At 42.7% G+C, this 15361-nt stretch overlaps 2 protein-coding genes across 2 annotated transcripts in view; both read left to right on the top strand.

Annotated features, from left to right (window-relative positions):
* The window catches only part of LOC307053752 (vomeronasal type-2 receptor 1-like), a gene marked incomplete at both ends in the record, with an annotated part of 253032 nt that overhangs the window by 144783 nt on the left and 92888 nt on the right, over positions 1-15361 (top strand).
* On the top strand, positions 10336-11118 carry LOC307053368 (proline-rich protein 23C-like; the record flags this gene model as incomplete). The annotated part of the gene is made up of 1 exon (XM_079704747.1): positions 10336-11118. The coding sequence occupies one exon, from the start codon at positions 10336-10338 to the stop codon at positions 11116-11118; it is 783 nt and encodes a 260-aa protein (XP_079560873.1).

Raw genomic sequence — 15361 nt, 5'->3', positions numbered from 1 at the left:
CATGCTGACCAGTGTGACGTGATACCTCATTGTAGTTTTGATTTGCATTTGTCTAGTAATTAGTGATGTTGAGCATATTTTCATGTGCTTCTTGGCCTTCTGTATGTCTTCTTTGGAGAAATGTCTATTTAGGTCTTCTGCCCTTTTTTTTTTTTTATGCGGTATGCGGGCCTCTCACTGTTGTGGCCTCTCCCATTGTGCAGCACAGGCTCCGGATGCGCAGGCTCAGCAGCCATGGCTCACGGGCCCAGCCGCTCCGTGGCATGTGGGATCTTCCCGGACCGGGGCACGAACCCGTGTCCCCTGCATCGGCAGGCGGACTCTCAACCGCTGCGCCACCAGGGAAGCCCTACACTAGAGTCTTTAATGCATTGAGATGACTTTTGTGTGTGGTGTGAGATAGTGGTCTAGTTTCTTTTTTTTTTTTTTCTTAGCATGTGGCTGTCCAGTTTTCCCAACGCCATTTTTTAATCTAAATTTATTTATTTATTTATTTTTGGCTGCGTTGGGTCTTCGTTGCAGTGCATGGGCTTCTCATTGCAGTGGCTTCTCTTGTTGCGGAGCACAGGCTCTAGGCACACGGGCTTTGGTAGTTGTGGCACAGGGGCTCAGTAGTTGTGGCTCGCGGGCTCTAGGGCACAGGCTCAGTAGTTGTGGCGCACGGGCTTAGTTGCTCCATGGCATGTGGGATCTTGCCAGACCAGGAATTGAACCCGTGTCCCCCTGCATTGGCAGACGGATTTTTAACCACTGCACCACCAGGGAAGTTCCCCCGTCACCATTTATTGAAGAGACTGTCCTTTTCCATTGTACGCTCTTTGCTTCCTTGCCATGAATTCATTATCCGTATATGTATGGGTTTACTCCCAGGTTCTCAGTTATGTTCCATTGACCTATGTATCTGCTTTTCTGCAAATATAATGGTGTTTTGATTATTGTAGCTTTATAATATAGTTTTAAATCAGAGAGTGTGATACCTCCAACTCTGTTCTTTTTATCAGGATTGCTTTGGCTGTTCAGGGTCTCTTATGGTTTCATGTAAATCTAAGACTTTTGTATTCTATTTTTGCGAAAAATATCCTTGTGACTTCGATAGAGATTGCATTGAATCTGAAGATTGCTTTAGGTAATAGAGACATTTGAACGATGTTATTTCTTCCAATCCATGAGCACAGAACACTTTTCCACTTATTTGTCTCCTCAGGCAAGGGAAACACAGGCAAAAGTAAACAAATAGGATTACATCAAACTAAGAAGTTTCTGCACAGTAAAGGAAACCAGCAACAAAATGAAAAGGGAACCTACCTAATGGAAGAAGATGCTTGCAAATCATATATCCAGTAAGGGGTTAACATCCAAAATATAGAAAGAACTCACAACAACAACAACAAAAATAAAACAACCCCAAAATGGGTATAGGACATTTTCCAAAGAAGACATAGATGGCCAATAGACACATGAAAAGATGTTCAACATCACAAATTATTAGAGAAATGCAAATCAAAACCACAAAAATCTATTTCTCTTAAAGTCTATGTCTCATGTAAGTATTGCTCCCCAGCTTTCTTTTTATTTCCATTTGCATGGAGTATCTTTTTCCATCCCCTCACTTTCAGTCTATGTGTGTCTTTAGATCTGAAGTGAGTCTCTTGTAGGCAGCATATATATGGGTCTTGTTTTTGTATCCATTCAGCCACTCTTCTTTTTTTTCAAAACAAACAACTTTTTATTGAAGTATAGTTGATTTACAATGTTGTATTAGTTTCAGGTGTACAGCAAAGCGATCTATATATGTATATATTCTTTTTCAGATTCTTTTCCATTATAAGTTATTATATACAAAATATTGAATAGAGTTCCCTGTGCCATACAGTAGGTCCTCATTTATCTATCGCCCTATGTCTTTTGATTGGAGCATTTAGTCCATTTACTTTGAATAATTATTGATGTGTATGTTCTTATTGCCATTTTATTAATTGTTTTGACGTTGTTTTGTAGTGCTTTTTTCTTCCTTTCTTCTTCTTTCATTCTTTTGTCTTGTGATTTGATGACTATCTTTAATGTCATGTTCAAATTCTTGCCTCTTTTTTCTGTGTGCATCTATTATAGATTTTTCTGTTTGTGTCTATCATGAAGTTTATATACAGTGATATATTGTTATATGTGATTGTTTTAAGTTGCTGATCTCAAATCTCAAATGCATTTAACAACCCTACAATTGTACTCTCCTCCCCTTATGATTACTGTTTTTGACATCATATTTTACATCTAATTATTTTGTGTATCCCCAAACTGCTTACTGTAGATACAGATGATATTACTACTTTTGGCTTTTAACCTTCCTACTAGCTTTGTACATGGTTGATTTTCTATCTTTACTGTGTATTTTTTTTAATCTGTCTCCTAAGGCAAAGGAAACAAAAGCCAAAATAAACAAATGGGACCTAATGAAACCTAAAAGTTTTCACACAGCAAAGGAAACCATCAACAAAATGAAAAGACAACCTACTGACTGGGGGAAAATATTTGGGAATGAGATGACCAATAAGAGGTTAATATCCAAAATATATAAACAGCTCATACAACTCAATAGGAAAAAGCAAGCCACCTGATTGAAAAATGGGCAGAAGGAACAGGATAGAAAGCCCAGAGATAAACCCACGCACATATGGTCACCTTATCATTGATAAAGGAGGCAGGAATGTACAGTGGAGAAAGGACAGCCTCTTCAATAAGTGGTGCTGGGAAAACTGGACAGGTCCATGTAAAAGTATGACATTAGATCACTCCCTAACACCATACACAAAAATAAGCTCAAAATGGATTAAAGACCTAAATGTAACACCAGAAACTATCAAACTCTTAGAGGAAAACATAGGCAGAACACTCTATGACATAAATCACAACAAGATCCTTTTGGACCCACCTCCTAGAGAAATGGAAATAAAAACAAAGGTAAACAAATGGGACCTAATGAAACTTCAAAGCTTTTGCACAGCAAAGGAAACCATAAACAAGACCAAAGACAACCCTCGGAATGGGACAAAATATTTCCAAATGAAGCAACTGACAAAGGATTAATCTCCAAAATTTATAAGCAGCTCATGCAGCTCAGTAGCAAACAAACAAACAACCCAACCCAAAAATGGGCAGAAGACCTAAATAGACATTTCTCCAAAGAAGAGATACAGACTCGCAACAAACACACGAAAGAATGCTCAACATCATTAATCATTAGAGAAATGCAAGTCAAAACTACAATGAGATATCATCTCACACCAGTCAGAATGGCCATCATCTAAAAGTCTAGAAACAATAAATGCTGGAGAGGGTGTGGAGAAAAGGGAACACTCTTGCACTGCTGGTGGGAATGTGAATTGGTACAGCCACTATGGAGAACAGTATGGAGATTCCTTAAAAAACTACAAATAGAACTACCATATGACCCAGCAATCCCACTACTGGGCATATACCCTGAGAAAACCATAATTCAAAAAGAGTCATGTACCAAAATGTTCATTGCAGCTCTATTCACAATAGCCCAGAGCTGGAAACAACCTAAGTGTCCATCATTGGATGAATGGATAAAGAAGATGTGGCACATATATACAATGGAATATTACTCAGCCATAAAAAGAAACGAAATTGAGCTATTTGTAATGAGGTGGATGGACCTAGAGTCTGTCATACAGAGTGAAGTCAGTCAGAAAGAGAAAGAAAAATACCATATGCTAACACATAGATATGGAATTTAAGGGAAAAAATTGTCATGAAGAACCTAGGGGTAAGACAGGAATAAAGACACAGACCTACTAGAGAACGGACTTGAGGATATGGGGAGGGGCAAGGGTAAGCTCTGACAAAGCGAGAGAGAGGCATGGACATATATACACTACCAAATGTAAAACAGATAGCTACTGGGAAGCAGCCGCATAGCACAGGGAGATCAGCTCAGTGCTTTGTGACCACCTAGAAGGGTGGGATAGGGAGGGTGGGAGGGAGGGAGACACAAGAGGGAAGAGATATGGGAACATATGTATATGTATAACTGATTCACTTTGTTATAAGGCAGAAACTAACACACCATTGTAAAGCGATTATACTCCAATAAAGATGTAAAAAAAAAGTTTATACAACTCTCCTCAATACTCTGTAATAACGTATATGGGAACAGAATCTAAAAAACAGTGGATATATGTATAACTGATTCACTTTGCTGTACACCTGAAACTAACACAACATTGTAAATCAACTACACTCCAATAAAAATCAATTAACAAAAATGGGCAGAAGAGGTGAACAGACATTTTTCCAAAGAAGACATACCAGTCGGGCAACAGGCACATGAAAAGATGCTCAGCATCACTAACCGTCAGAGAAATACAAATCAAACCACCATGAGATACCACCTCACACCTGTAAGAACACCTAACATCAAAACGACCACAAATAACAAATGTTGGCTAGGTTGTGAAATAAAGGGGACCCCCGTACACTGTTGGTGGGAATGTGAATTGGTGCAGCCACTGTGGAAAACAGTGTGGAGGTTCCTCAAAAAACTAAATAGAATTACCATATGATACAGCAATTCCACTCCTGGGTATACATCCAAAGAAAACAAAAACACTACTTTGAAAAGATACATGCAGCTGAATGTTCATGGCAGCATTATTTATGACAGCCAAAATATGGAAACAACCTAAGTGTCCATCAACAGATGAACAGCTAAAGAAGCTGTGATGTGATACATATATGCATGTGTGTGTCTGTGTGTATGTATATACTCAGCCATAAAAAAAAAGAGTGAAATTTTGTCATTTACAACAACATGGATAGACTTGTAGGGTATTATGCATAGTGAAATAAGTCAGACAGAGAAAGACAAATACTGTTATGTTATCACTTAAACATGGAATCCAGAAAATAAAACAAACTAGTGAATATAACAAAAAAGAAACAGATTCACAGATATAGAGAACAAACTCGTGGTTACAAGTGGGGAGAGGCAAGATGGGGTAAGAGATGAAGAGGTATAAACTACTATGTTTAAAGTAATTAAGCTACAAGGATATATTGTACAACACAGGGAATACAGCCAATATTTATGTTTTGGCCGTACCCCGCAGCACACGGGGATCTTAGTTCCCTGAACAGGGACTGAACCCGGGCCCCCTGCAGTGGAAGCATGGAGCCTTAACCACTGGACCGCCAGGCAAGGGTCCATAGCCAATATTTTATAATAACTATAAATGGAGTATAATCTTTAGGAATTGTTCATCATTATCTTGTACACCTGAAACGTAACACTGTAACTCCATTATACCTCAATTTTTAAAAAACTAAAAAAGAACCCGACAACGACATATCACTTCATACCTGTTAGAATGGCTTTTATCAAAAGGCAAGAAATTAAAAGTGTTGGCGAGTACGTGGAGAAAAGTGAGCCCTCCTGCGGTGTCGGTGGGAATGTAAACTGGCACAGCCACTATGGAGAACGGTATGAAGATTCCTTAGAAATGCAGGAATAGAACTACCATATGATCCAGCTATCCCACTTCTGAGTATTTATCCAAAGTATATGAAGACACTAACTTGAAAACACTTATGCACCCCCATGTTCATTGCAGCATTATTTACAATAGTCAAGGTATAGCAACAACCGCAGTGCCCATCAACCAATAAATGAATAAAGAAGATGTGAAACACAATATATACAATACAGATACAGCCATAGAAAAAAAATAAAACCTGGCCATTTGCCACAGCATGGATGGACACTGAGAGTATTATGCTAAGTGAAAGAAGTCAGCTAGAGAAAGCCAAATACCATATGATTTCACATAGATAGGGAATTTTTAAAAAAAACATACAAAGTAAATGAACAAACCACACCAAACAAAAACAAACATGTAGATACAGAGAACAGAGTAGTGGCTACCAGAGGGGAAAGGGTGAAATGGATAAAGAGGATCAACTCTGTGGTGACTATACAAACTAAATCTTTGTTGGTGAGCATGCTGTAGTGTGTACAGAAGTAGAAATATAATGTTGTCCATATGAAACTTATATAATGTTATAAACAAATGTTACCTCAATAGAAAATAATTTTTTAAAAAGATATACATATAGCAATGATTAAAATGACTATTCGTGGAATTTAAGTTCCAGTTATGGAGGGAAGTGAAGAACTGATAGTTTAAGTTTCACTGAAAAGATGAATTTTTCCAGAAGGGCATAAGCATTGATGGAGTTTGGATATGTAAAGGGCTAAGCTAGAAAGTTAGGAGGTAGCCACTACTCTGAGAATAAATCTTTTAAATTGTGATTACAGAGGGGGTCCCAATTTGGAGTAATTGTTACTGAGCCACGTTCATTTGCCTCACACACAGAAAGCCCAACTCTGAGATAGAGAGGTTTGCAGCAGAGAAAGGGTTTATTCACAAGGCAGTCAAGCAAGGAGAAAGGAGAACAAATCTCAAACCCATCTCCCCAAAGGCCAGGGGCTAGGGATATTTACTGGATAAAGAATTAGGGTGGCCTGAGGTGCAGGGAGTGTGGGGAAAGGTGACTGGAAATGAGAAAAAGATTGGGTCGGGACTTCCCTGGTGGCACAGTGGTTAAGAATCCGCCTACCAAAAAAAAAAAAAAAAGGATCCGCCTACCAGTGCAGGGGACATGGGTTCGAGCCCTGGTCTGGGAAGATCTCACATGCCTCGGAGCAACTAAGCCCTTGAGCCACAAGTACTGAGCCTGCACTCTAGAGCCTGCGTGCCACAACTACTGAGCCCGTGTGCCACAACTGCTGAAGCCCACGCTCCTAGTGTCCGTGTTCCACAACAAGAGAAGCCACCACAATGAGAGGCCTGCACACTGCAACGAAGAGAAGCCCCCGCTCACTGCAAATAGAGAAAGCCCGCATGCAGCAACGAAGACCCAACGCAGCCAAAAATAAATAAATTAAATAAATAAATACATTTTTTAAAAAAGATGTATCGTTATTCTCGGCAGGTGCAACTAAGCTACGTGCTTCTTCAGAGGATGCATGTTCAGAAAACGGCGACATTAGCATATTCTTAGGGTGGAGGTTTTGGCCCTCTGACATCAAATGGCCACCGATCAGACACTCTCGCATGCCCGAGGGGAGAGGCGGTTGTCCCAACCAGTCTTAACCAGCTGAAGTTCAAACTGGACAACTGACTCCAAGTTCCAAAAAAACAACTCGGGCAAACATCTTAAGACTCTTACATCAGAGGTACTTATCTGTAGGGGTCGTGAAGAGGCCTTGTAGCTTACTCTTTAGGCTACATCATGCTTGGGGGATATGCAAGTTTTTGTAAAAACAGTTAAAGTGAGCTTGACCAGCGAAGGCAGTTTACAGTTTACTATTTACTAATTAAGTTATAGTCTAATGGATGTAACTGATGACTACCATATAAGTTTCATAATGACAAGGTAAAGAGTATGAGTCAGTGAGGTAGGAGGGAGGACAAAATTACTGAAGAGGAAGAGAACTGAGAAGCCAAGGTGTGGGGGGAGGAGGGATCCATGACAATATTAAACTCACCACAAACTACAGCAGATGTGCAATGAGTGAGAATTACAGTGAATCAAGTGCGAAAGTCTTCAAAGACTGTGATAGAGACATTTGCTACACATACATTTGATAAGTGACTGGTAGTAGTATGACTGAACCCCAATGTCTTTAAACAATATTTTGTTTATTTACAGAATGTGGTAATACTATGAAGGCCATAGAGAGAGGGATGAGATAGAGAGTAAGTGAAGAAACCATTCCAAACAAAATGGTCAGAAATGCCCTTTTCAAGAAAGTGCCCTCAGAGTTGGTCTTTGAAGAACGAACCAGCACTGCAAAAAGTTGGAGGAAAAGTTGAAACCTAATTTTTTTAAGTAAAAAAAAACCCAAGAAGATGGGAATATTTCAAAGAATTAAATATAATATTGGCTAATAAGCATGTGAAAAAAATGATCCACCTTGACTGGCAATCAGAAATGCAAAATGAAAACACAATGATATAGCATTTTACTACACCAGGTTGGAAAACAGTTAAGAGTCTATCAATAAGAAATGTTTATAAGGATGTCATGAAATGGAAACATACTCCGCTCACAGGAGTTTAAACTGTGAAAAATATTTTGGGGAAAAAAAAGAGGAAGGCGTTACCTATTAACATTTTTAAAATCTTTTTTTATAATTTTAAAATTTATTTATTTGTTTATTTATTTATCTATTTATTTATTTTTGGCTGTGTCTGGTCTTCGGTGCTGCATGCTGGCTTTTCTCTAGTTGAGGCCAGCAGGGGCTACTCTTGGTTGCAGTGTGCGGGCTTCTCATTGCAGTGGCTTCTCTTGTTGCAGAGCACAGGCTCTAGGCACAAGGGCTTCAGTAGTTGTGGCGCACGGGTTTTGCTGCTCTGCAGCATGTGGGGTCTTCCCAGATCAGGGATCAAACCCATGTCCCCTGCATTGGCAGGCAGATTCTTAACCACTGCGTCACCAGGGAAGTCCCTACCTATTAACTTGAAAAGACACACACAGGACCAATTATAGTAATTCACTCTTAGGTGTATGCAATAAATGTATGAGTTAAGAGTTCATGATTTAAAACCAGAGAAGTCTGCATTGGATGCCTATATGTAACACAAACTTGGTACATATTTAATTTTTGAAACCTCACTTGACCACTCTGAGCTTCAGGTGTTGTGAAAAGTAAAAAAGATCATTTTTTTTTTTCAGAGAGGGCAGGAAGACACTTTTGCAGGTCATAGATAACTTTTATGGTTTTGATTGTGGTGATAGTTTCACAAGTGTATTTTTACCTACAAACTCAAGTTGTTTACATTAAATGTGTACAGCTTTTAGTACATACCTTAACTACTGCGCCACCAGGACCCTGGTGGTGCAGTAGTTAAGAATCCGCATGCCGGGTTCGAGCCCTGGTCCGGGAAGATCCCACATGCCGTGGAGCAAATAAGCCCATGTGCCGCAACTACTGAGCCTGCACTCTAGAGCCCAAGAGCCACGACTACTGAGCCTGCGTCCCACAACTACAGAAGCCCGTGTGCCTAGAGCCCGTGCTCCGCAACAAACAGAAGCCACCGCAACGAGAAGCCTGTGCACCGCAGCGAAGACTAGCCCCCGCTCGCTGCAACTAGAGAAAGCCCGCACGCAGCAACAAAGACCCAACGCAGCCAAAAGTACATAAAAATAAAAAATTTTTTCAGAACAAAGATCAGGGCTTCCCAGGTGGCACAGTGGTTGAGGGTCCGCCTGCCGACGCAGGGGACACGGGTTCGTGTCCCGGTCCGGGAAGATCCCGCATGCCGCGGAGGGGCTGGGCCCGTGAGCCATGGCCGCTGAGCCAGCGCGTCTGGAGCCTGTGCTCCGCAACGGGAGAGGCCACAACAGTGAGAGGCCCGCGTACCGCAAAATAAATAAATTAATTAATTAAATTTAATTTAATTTAGTAAATGAAGATCATTTTTTAAACCTCAGTAGAATGGTTGACATATAATAAATACTGAATACAACAATTTAATTATACTAAGATTGCTTTAATTTTATAACAGCTTTTATCTTCAGGAAGGAACTGCCACAAATATTTGACCATTAAGACAGAGCTTTACCTAAACATATATGAGTATTTTCCATTTACTCCTGAAATGAAAGCACAAGCATTAAAGGAATTTCATGGAACGTTTAGATAGGTCCGTTTTATGTTGCCAGGGGGGTGGTCTATTTGAGTGGTTCTTTTCTCTAGAATGCCTGAAATCAAAGGAAAATATTAACCTTAAAGGTGACTAATATTTAAAGTTCCATTTTCGGTGTATCTTCTTTTCTCTAAAAATGAAGTACACGAGTATTCTGGCCCCTGGAGGACTTTAACAGTAGCTTTCTACCAACCACAGCCCCGGCTATTGGGCAGCACAGATACCGCGAGGTCTACGGGGCGGAGCCTTGGAGGGGGCGGGGCTTCGCGTGACATTTTGCGACTAGGATTTCACTGGCTCCACCCGCAGCATCCTTCGCTGTCTGTTGCGTAGACGAATTGCCCTGACGAGCTGAAGATTCGAAGGCGCCAGGCCCAGCCCCGCGCCAGACGCCGTTCCCCTAGAAACCTGAACTGCAGGACCAACTGCAGGAGGCGGCCCCGGAGCTCCGAGGACTCGTCCCGTATCGCGCCGTCCTGCCGTCCCCGCATCGCGCCGCCCCGCCCCGGCTTGCCTCAGCCGTCGTCGAAACCCGTCACAGCGTGCAGGGTCGAGCGCCTCCTCGCCCTCTGCCAGGCCCCGGGGGCGCCGTCCGTCGGTCGAGGTCATGGGCAAACGGCCCCGCAGGCCCAGTGCCTACCCTGCGGACTGGTGGGGACCGCAGACCGAAGGACCCGGCCCCGCCAAGCGCCGCCGGACGGAGGAGCCCGAGGAGCCCGAGTCCGAGTCCGAGGCGGCGCCCAGCCTGGACAACCTGACGGGACCTCCGGCCGCGGACGCGCTCACTTCCGTAGTGGTCCTGCCCGCCGGCTGGGCCCTGCACCTGCCCCTAGATGGCGTCGACGTGCTGCTGGAGCCCAAGCCCACGTCCGTGCTGCAAGTGTCTCTCGGAGATCACATCCTCATGCTGGTCCCCGAGGCCCTCCTGGGCTGGGGCGTGGAAGGCCCGTGGGGACAGGGCCTGCAACGGGCCGCTTTCCTGAGCGCTCCAGGGGAGTACATGGCCCGGGAGCCGGGATTCTTCTGCGCAGCTGTCCCAGAGATCGCCCGCCAAGAAGAGGCCAACCAGGAGGAAGCAGACGCCGAGCTCCTGCCGCCTGGGATGGAGGCTGAAGCCGGCTCCGTCGCTGAGCTCCGCAGCCCCACCACAAGGGTGTCGGGACCCAGCGCGCAGGGCTTTGTCCCAGAGCCCCGTCCTCGGGCGCCCAATCCTAGTCCAGAGAAACGCTCTCCTCACCACGACGACAACCTGCACTTGCGCCTTCGGGAGCTCTCCCTCGACTCACCACTCCAACCTCTACCTCCCTCTCCGAGTCCGGGTCCTCACGAGCGCCCCCAACGCCCTTACCGTCCTAAGCGCGAGGCCCAGAGATGTCTGTTCCCGGAATGAACTGCACCCCGGTGTACACACACACACACACACACACACACACACACACACACACACACACACAAATTCTGGCTACCATCCTGGAGGCCCAATGGATTTCCCGGCGTCTTTTACACTGAATGTCCTACAACCTGGAAATTAAGCATCTCGTGGGCCAACAACTCCTTTTCCCCTCCAGACTGGCTATAGTAGCAGGAGAAGACGTCAGGAAAAGAAAGCAGACTCTAGACCTCATCTTTGAAATGGAAAATCTGCCCAGGGATACCGGACAATGTGTGTTCAGACGTCTGGACTTCTTTACAACATCATTCTCAGGCCTATCCATTCCCGCTCGTTTGCATTGGTTATTTTCTCTCAAATTCTTCTCTCTCCAGCACCATACCCTATTGCTACCCTATTTCTCCCCAAACCAATAAATAACTGGATTTCTCATGTTATATGTTTTCCCATGCATTTATGAAGATTTTTAGCCATGGCTTTTCTCTTTCTTGGTGTTTTGAGCTGCTCTCCTGGAAAGTTGCAAAATAGTATGATGGTTACTATACATAATTGTATGATGTTTGTTCATAGCTTCCTCTTAACCTGAGGAAGTTCTCTTCCAGTCAAGTTCACTTTTCATTATGAATAAATGCTGGATTTTTTTTATTAGTTTCTGCTTTATAACAAAGTGAATCAGTCATACATATACATCTGTTCCCACATCCCTTCCCTCATGCATCTCCCTCCCTCCCACCCTCCCCATCCCACCCCTCCAGGCAGTCACAAAGCACCCAGCTGATCTCCCTGTGCTCTGCGGCTGCTTCCCACTATCTATCTACCTTACATTTGGTAGTGTATATATGTCCATGCCTCTCTTTCGCTTTGTCACAGCTTACCCTTCCCCCTCCCCATATCCTCAAGTCCATTCTCAAGTAGGTCTGTGTCTTTATTTCTGTCTTACCCCTATGTTCTTCATGACATTTTTTTTTCTTAAATTCCATATATATGTGTCAGCATACAGTATTTGTCTTTCTCTTTCTGACTTACTTCACTCTGTATGACAGACTCTAGGTCCATCCACCTCATTACAAATAGCTCAATTTCATTTCTTTTTATGGCTGAGTAATATTCCATTGTATATATGTGCCACATCTTCTTTACCCATTCATCCGATGATGGACACTTAGGTTGTTTCCATCTCCGGGCTATTGTAAATAGGACTGCTATGAACATTTTGGTACGTGACTCTTTTTGAATTATGGTTTTCTCAGGGTATATGCCCAGTAGTGGGATTGCTGGGTCATATGGTAGTTCTATTTGTAGTTTTTTAAGGAACCTCCATACCGTTCTCCATAGTGGCTGTACCAATTCACATTCCCACCAGCAGTGCAAGAGGGTTCCCTTTTTTCCACACCCTCTCCATAAATGCTGGATTTTATCAGATGTTTTCAGCATGTATTAGGATATGCATTTCCTTTTTAAATCTCTTCCTCCGGTTATTTTGTCTCAGAGACTGATGTAAAATGTTTGCACTCCTGCTATTCCACATTATTCATACCTTTTAAATTCTACCCCGAGTTTTTCTTTTATAAATCAAACCTCTAACTTTTAAAACATTAATTTAGGGGCCTCCCTGGTGGCACAGTGGTTAAGAATCTGCCTGCTAATGCAGGGGACATGGGTTCGAGCCCTGGTCTGGGAAGATCCCACATGCCGTGGAGCAACTAAGCCCATGAGCCACAGCTGAAGCCCACGCACCTACAGCCCATGCTTCGCCACCAGAGAAGCCACTGCAGTGAGAAGCCCGTGCACCTCAACGAAGAGTAGCCCCCGCTCACCGCAACTAGAGAAAGCCCGTGCGCAGCAACGAAGACTCAATGCAGCCAAAAATAAATAAATAAAAAATTTAAAAAATAAAACATTAATTAATTACCATATTTCTTTCACATTTTTATAAAAGAAATAAAATCTACAGGTAAAGCCGAAAACAAGATGGTTTCAGTTTTTTTAAACAGCAATACTATTTATATTCACCAACATGCTTTACCATTTCCTCTCTACCTTTTTATTCTTATATTCCACTCTCAAAGTCTAGCCTCAATTTTCTTCTTGCTGAAGAATATACTTTAATAGTTCTTTCCACTATACCCTATGTGTAGTAAATTATCTTGGTTTTGTAAATCTCAACATGTTTTGTGTAGTACACTCTCATAGTCTTGTATATCTGAAAATTTTTATTATGTATTCATTCCTAATTCTAAAGTGTTATTTAAGTACTTTAAAGACATTACTCCATTGTTCTGCCATTTTTTATTGTTGTTGCAGGCAAGAGGTCTCTGCCAATCAAGTTGTTGTTCCTTTTATATTTGACTCAGCTGTTCATTAGCACATTTTTAAATTTTATTTTATTTTTTAATTGAAGTATAGTTGATTTACATTGTTGTGTTACTTTCTGGTGTACAGCAAAGTTATATATTTTTTCCATATTCTTTTACATGGTTATGGTTTATTACAGGATATTGAATATAGTTCCCTGTGCTATACAGTAGGACCTTGTTGTTTATCTGTTTTACACTGAATACATAATAGTTTTATATCTGCTAATCCCAAACTCCTAATTTATCTCTCCCCCACCCTCTTTCCCCTTTGGTAAACATAAGGTTGTTTTCTATGTCTGTGAGTCTATTTCTGTTTTGTAAATAACTTCATTTGTATCATATTTTAGATTCCACATACAAGTGATATCATATGATATTTATCTTTCTTTGACTTACTTCACTTAGTATGATAATCTCTAGGTCCATCCATGTTGCTACAAATGGCATCATCTCATTCTCATTTATGGCTGAGTAGTATTCCATTGTATAGGTATGCCACATCTTTTTATCCATTCATCTGTAGATAGACATTTAGGTTGCTTCCATGTCTTGGAAGCATTTATTTATTTATTTATTTATTTATTTAATTTTTGGCTGTGTTGGGATTTGTTGCTGCACGTGGGCTTTCTCTAGTTGCAGCGAGCGGGGGCTACTCTTCGTTGCAGTGCGCAGGCTTCTCATTACGGTGGCTTCTCTTGTTGCAGAGCACGGGCTCTAGGCACACGGGCCTCAGTAATTGTGGCATGTGGGCTCAGTAGCTGTGGCTCGTGGGCTCTAGGCTAGCGGGCTTCAGTAGTTGTGGCACACGGGCTTAGTTGCTTGGTGGCATGTGGGGTCTTCCCAGCCCAGGGCTCAAACCTGTGTCCCCTGCACTGGCAGGCAGATTCTTAACCACTGCGCCACCAAGGAAGTCGCCAGTTGGCTATTTTAAATAGTGCTACTATGAACATTGGGGTGCATGTATCTTTTCAAATTAGAGTTTTCTCGGGATATTTGCCCAGGAGTGGGACTGCTGGACCATATAGCAACTCTTTTTAGTTTCTTAAGGAATCTCCATACTGTTCTCCATAATGGCTGCACCAATTTACATTCCCTTCAACACTGTAGGAGAGTTCCCTTTTCTCCACACCCTCTCCAGCACTTATTATATGTGGACTTTTTAATGATGCTCATGCTGACCAGTGTGACGTGATACCTCATTGTAGTTTTGATTTGCATTTGTCTAGTAATTAGTGATGTTGAGCATATTTTCATGTGCTTCTTGGCCTTCTGTATGTCTTCTTTGGAGAAATGTCTATTTAGGTCTTCTGCCCTTTTTTTTTTTTTTTTTGCGGTATGCGGGCCTCTCACTGTTGTGGCCTCTCCCGTTGCGCAGCACAGGCTCCGGATGCGCAGGCTCAGCAGCCATGGCTCACGGGCCCAGCCGCTCCGTGGCATGTGGGATCTTCCCGGACCGGGGCACGAACCCGTGTCCCCTGCATCGGCAGGCGGACTCTCAACCGCTGCGCCACCAGGGAAGCCCTAAAGTCTTTAATGCATTGAGATGACTTTTGTGTGTGGTGTGAGATAGTGGTCTAGTTTCTTTTTTTTTTTTTCTTAGCATGTGGCTGTCCAGTTTTCCCAACGCCATTTTTTAATCTAAATTTATTTATTTATTTATTTTTGGCTGCGTTGGGTCTTCGTTGCAGTGCATGGGCTTCTCATTGCAGTGGCTTCTCTTGTTGCGGAGCACAGGCTCTAGGCACACGGGCTTTGGTAGTTGTGGCACAGGGGCTCAGTAGTTGTGGCTCGCGGGCTCTAGGGCACAGGCTCAGTAGTTGTGGCGCACGGGCTTAGTTGCTCCGTGGCATGTGGGATCTTGCCAGACCAGGAATCGAACCCGTGTC

This window comes from Hyperoodon ampullatus (genome assembly GCF_949752795.1).
Source record: "Hyperoodon ampullatus genome assembly, chromosome: 5".
NCBI classification, from domain to species: Eukaryota; Metazoa; Chordata; class Mammalia; order Artiodactyla; family Ziphiidae; genus Hyperoodon; species Hyperoodon ampullatus.
Note: the sequence above shows the minus strand (reverse complement) of the source record. Positions and strands in the feature narration are given on the sequence as shown.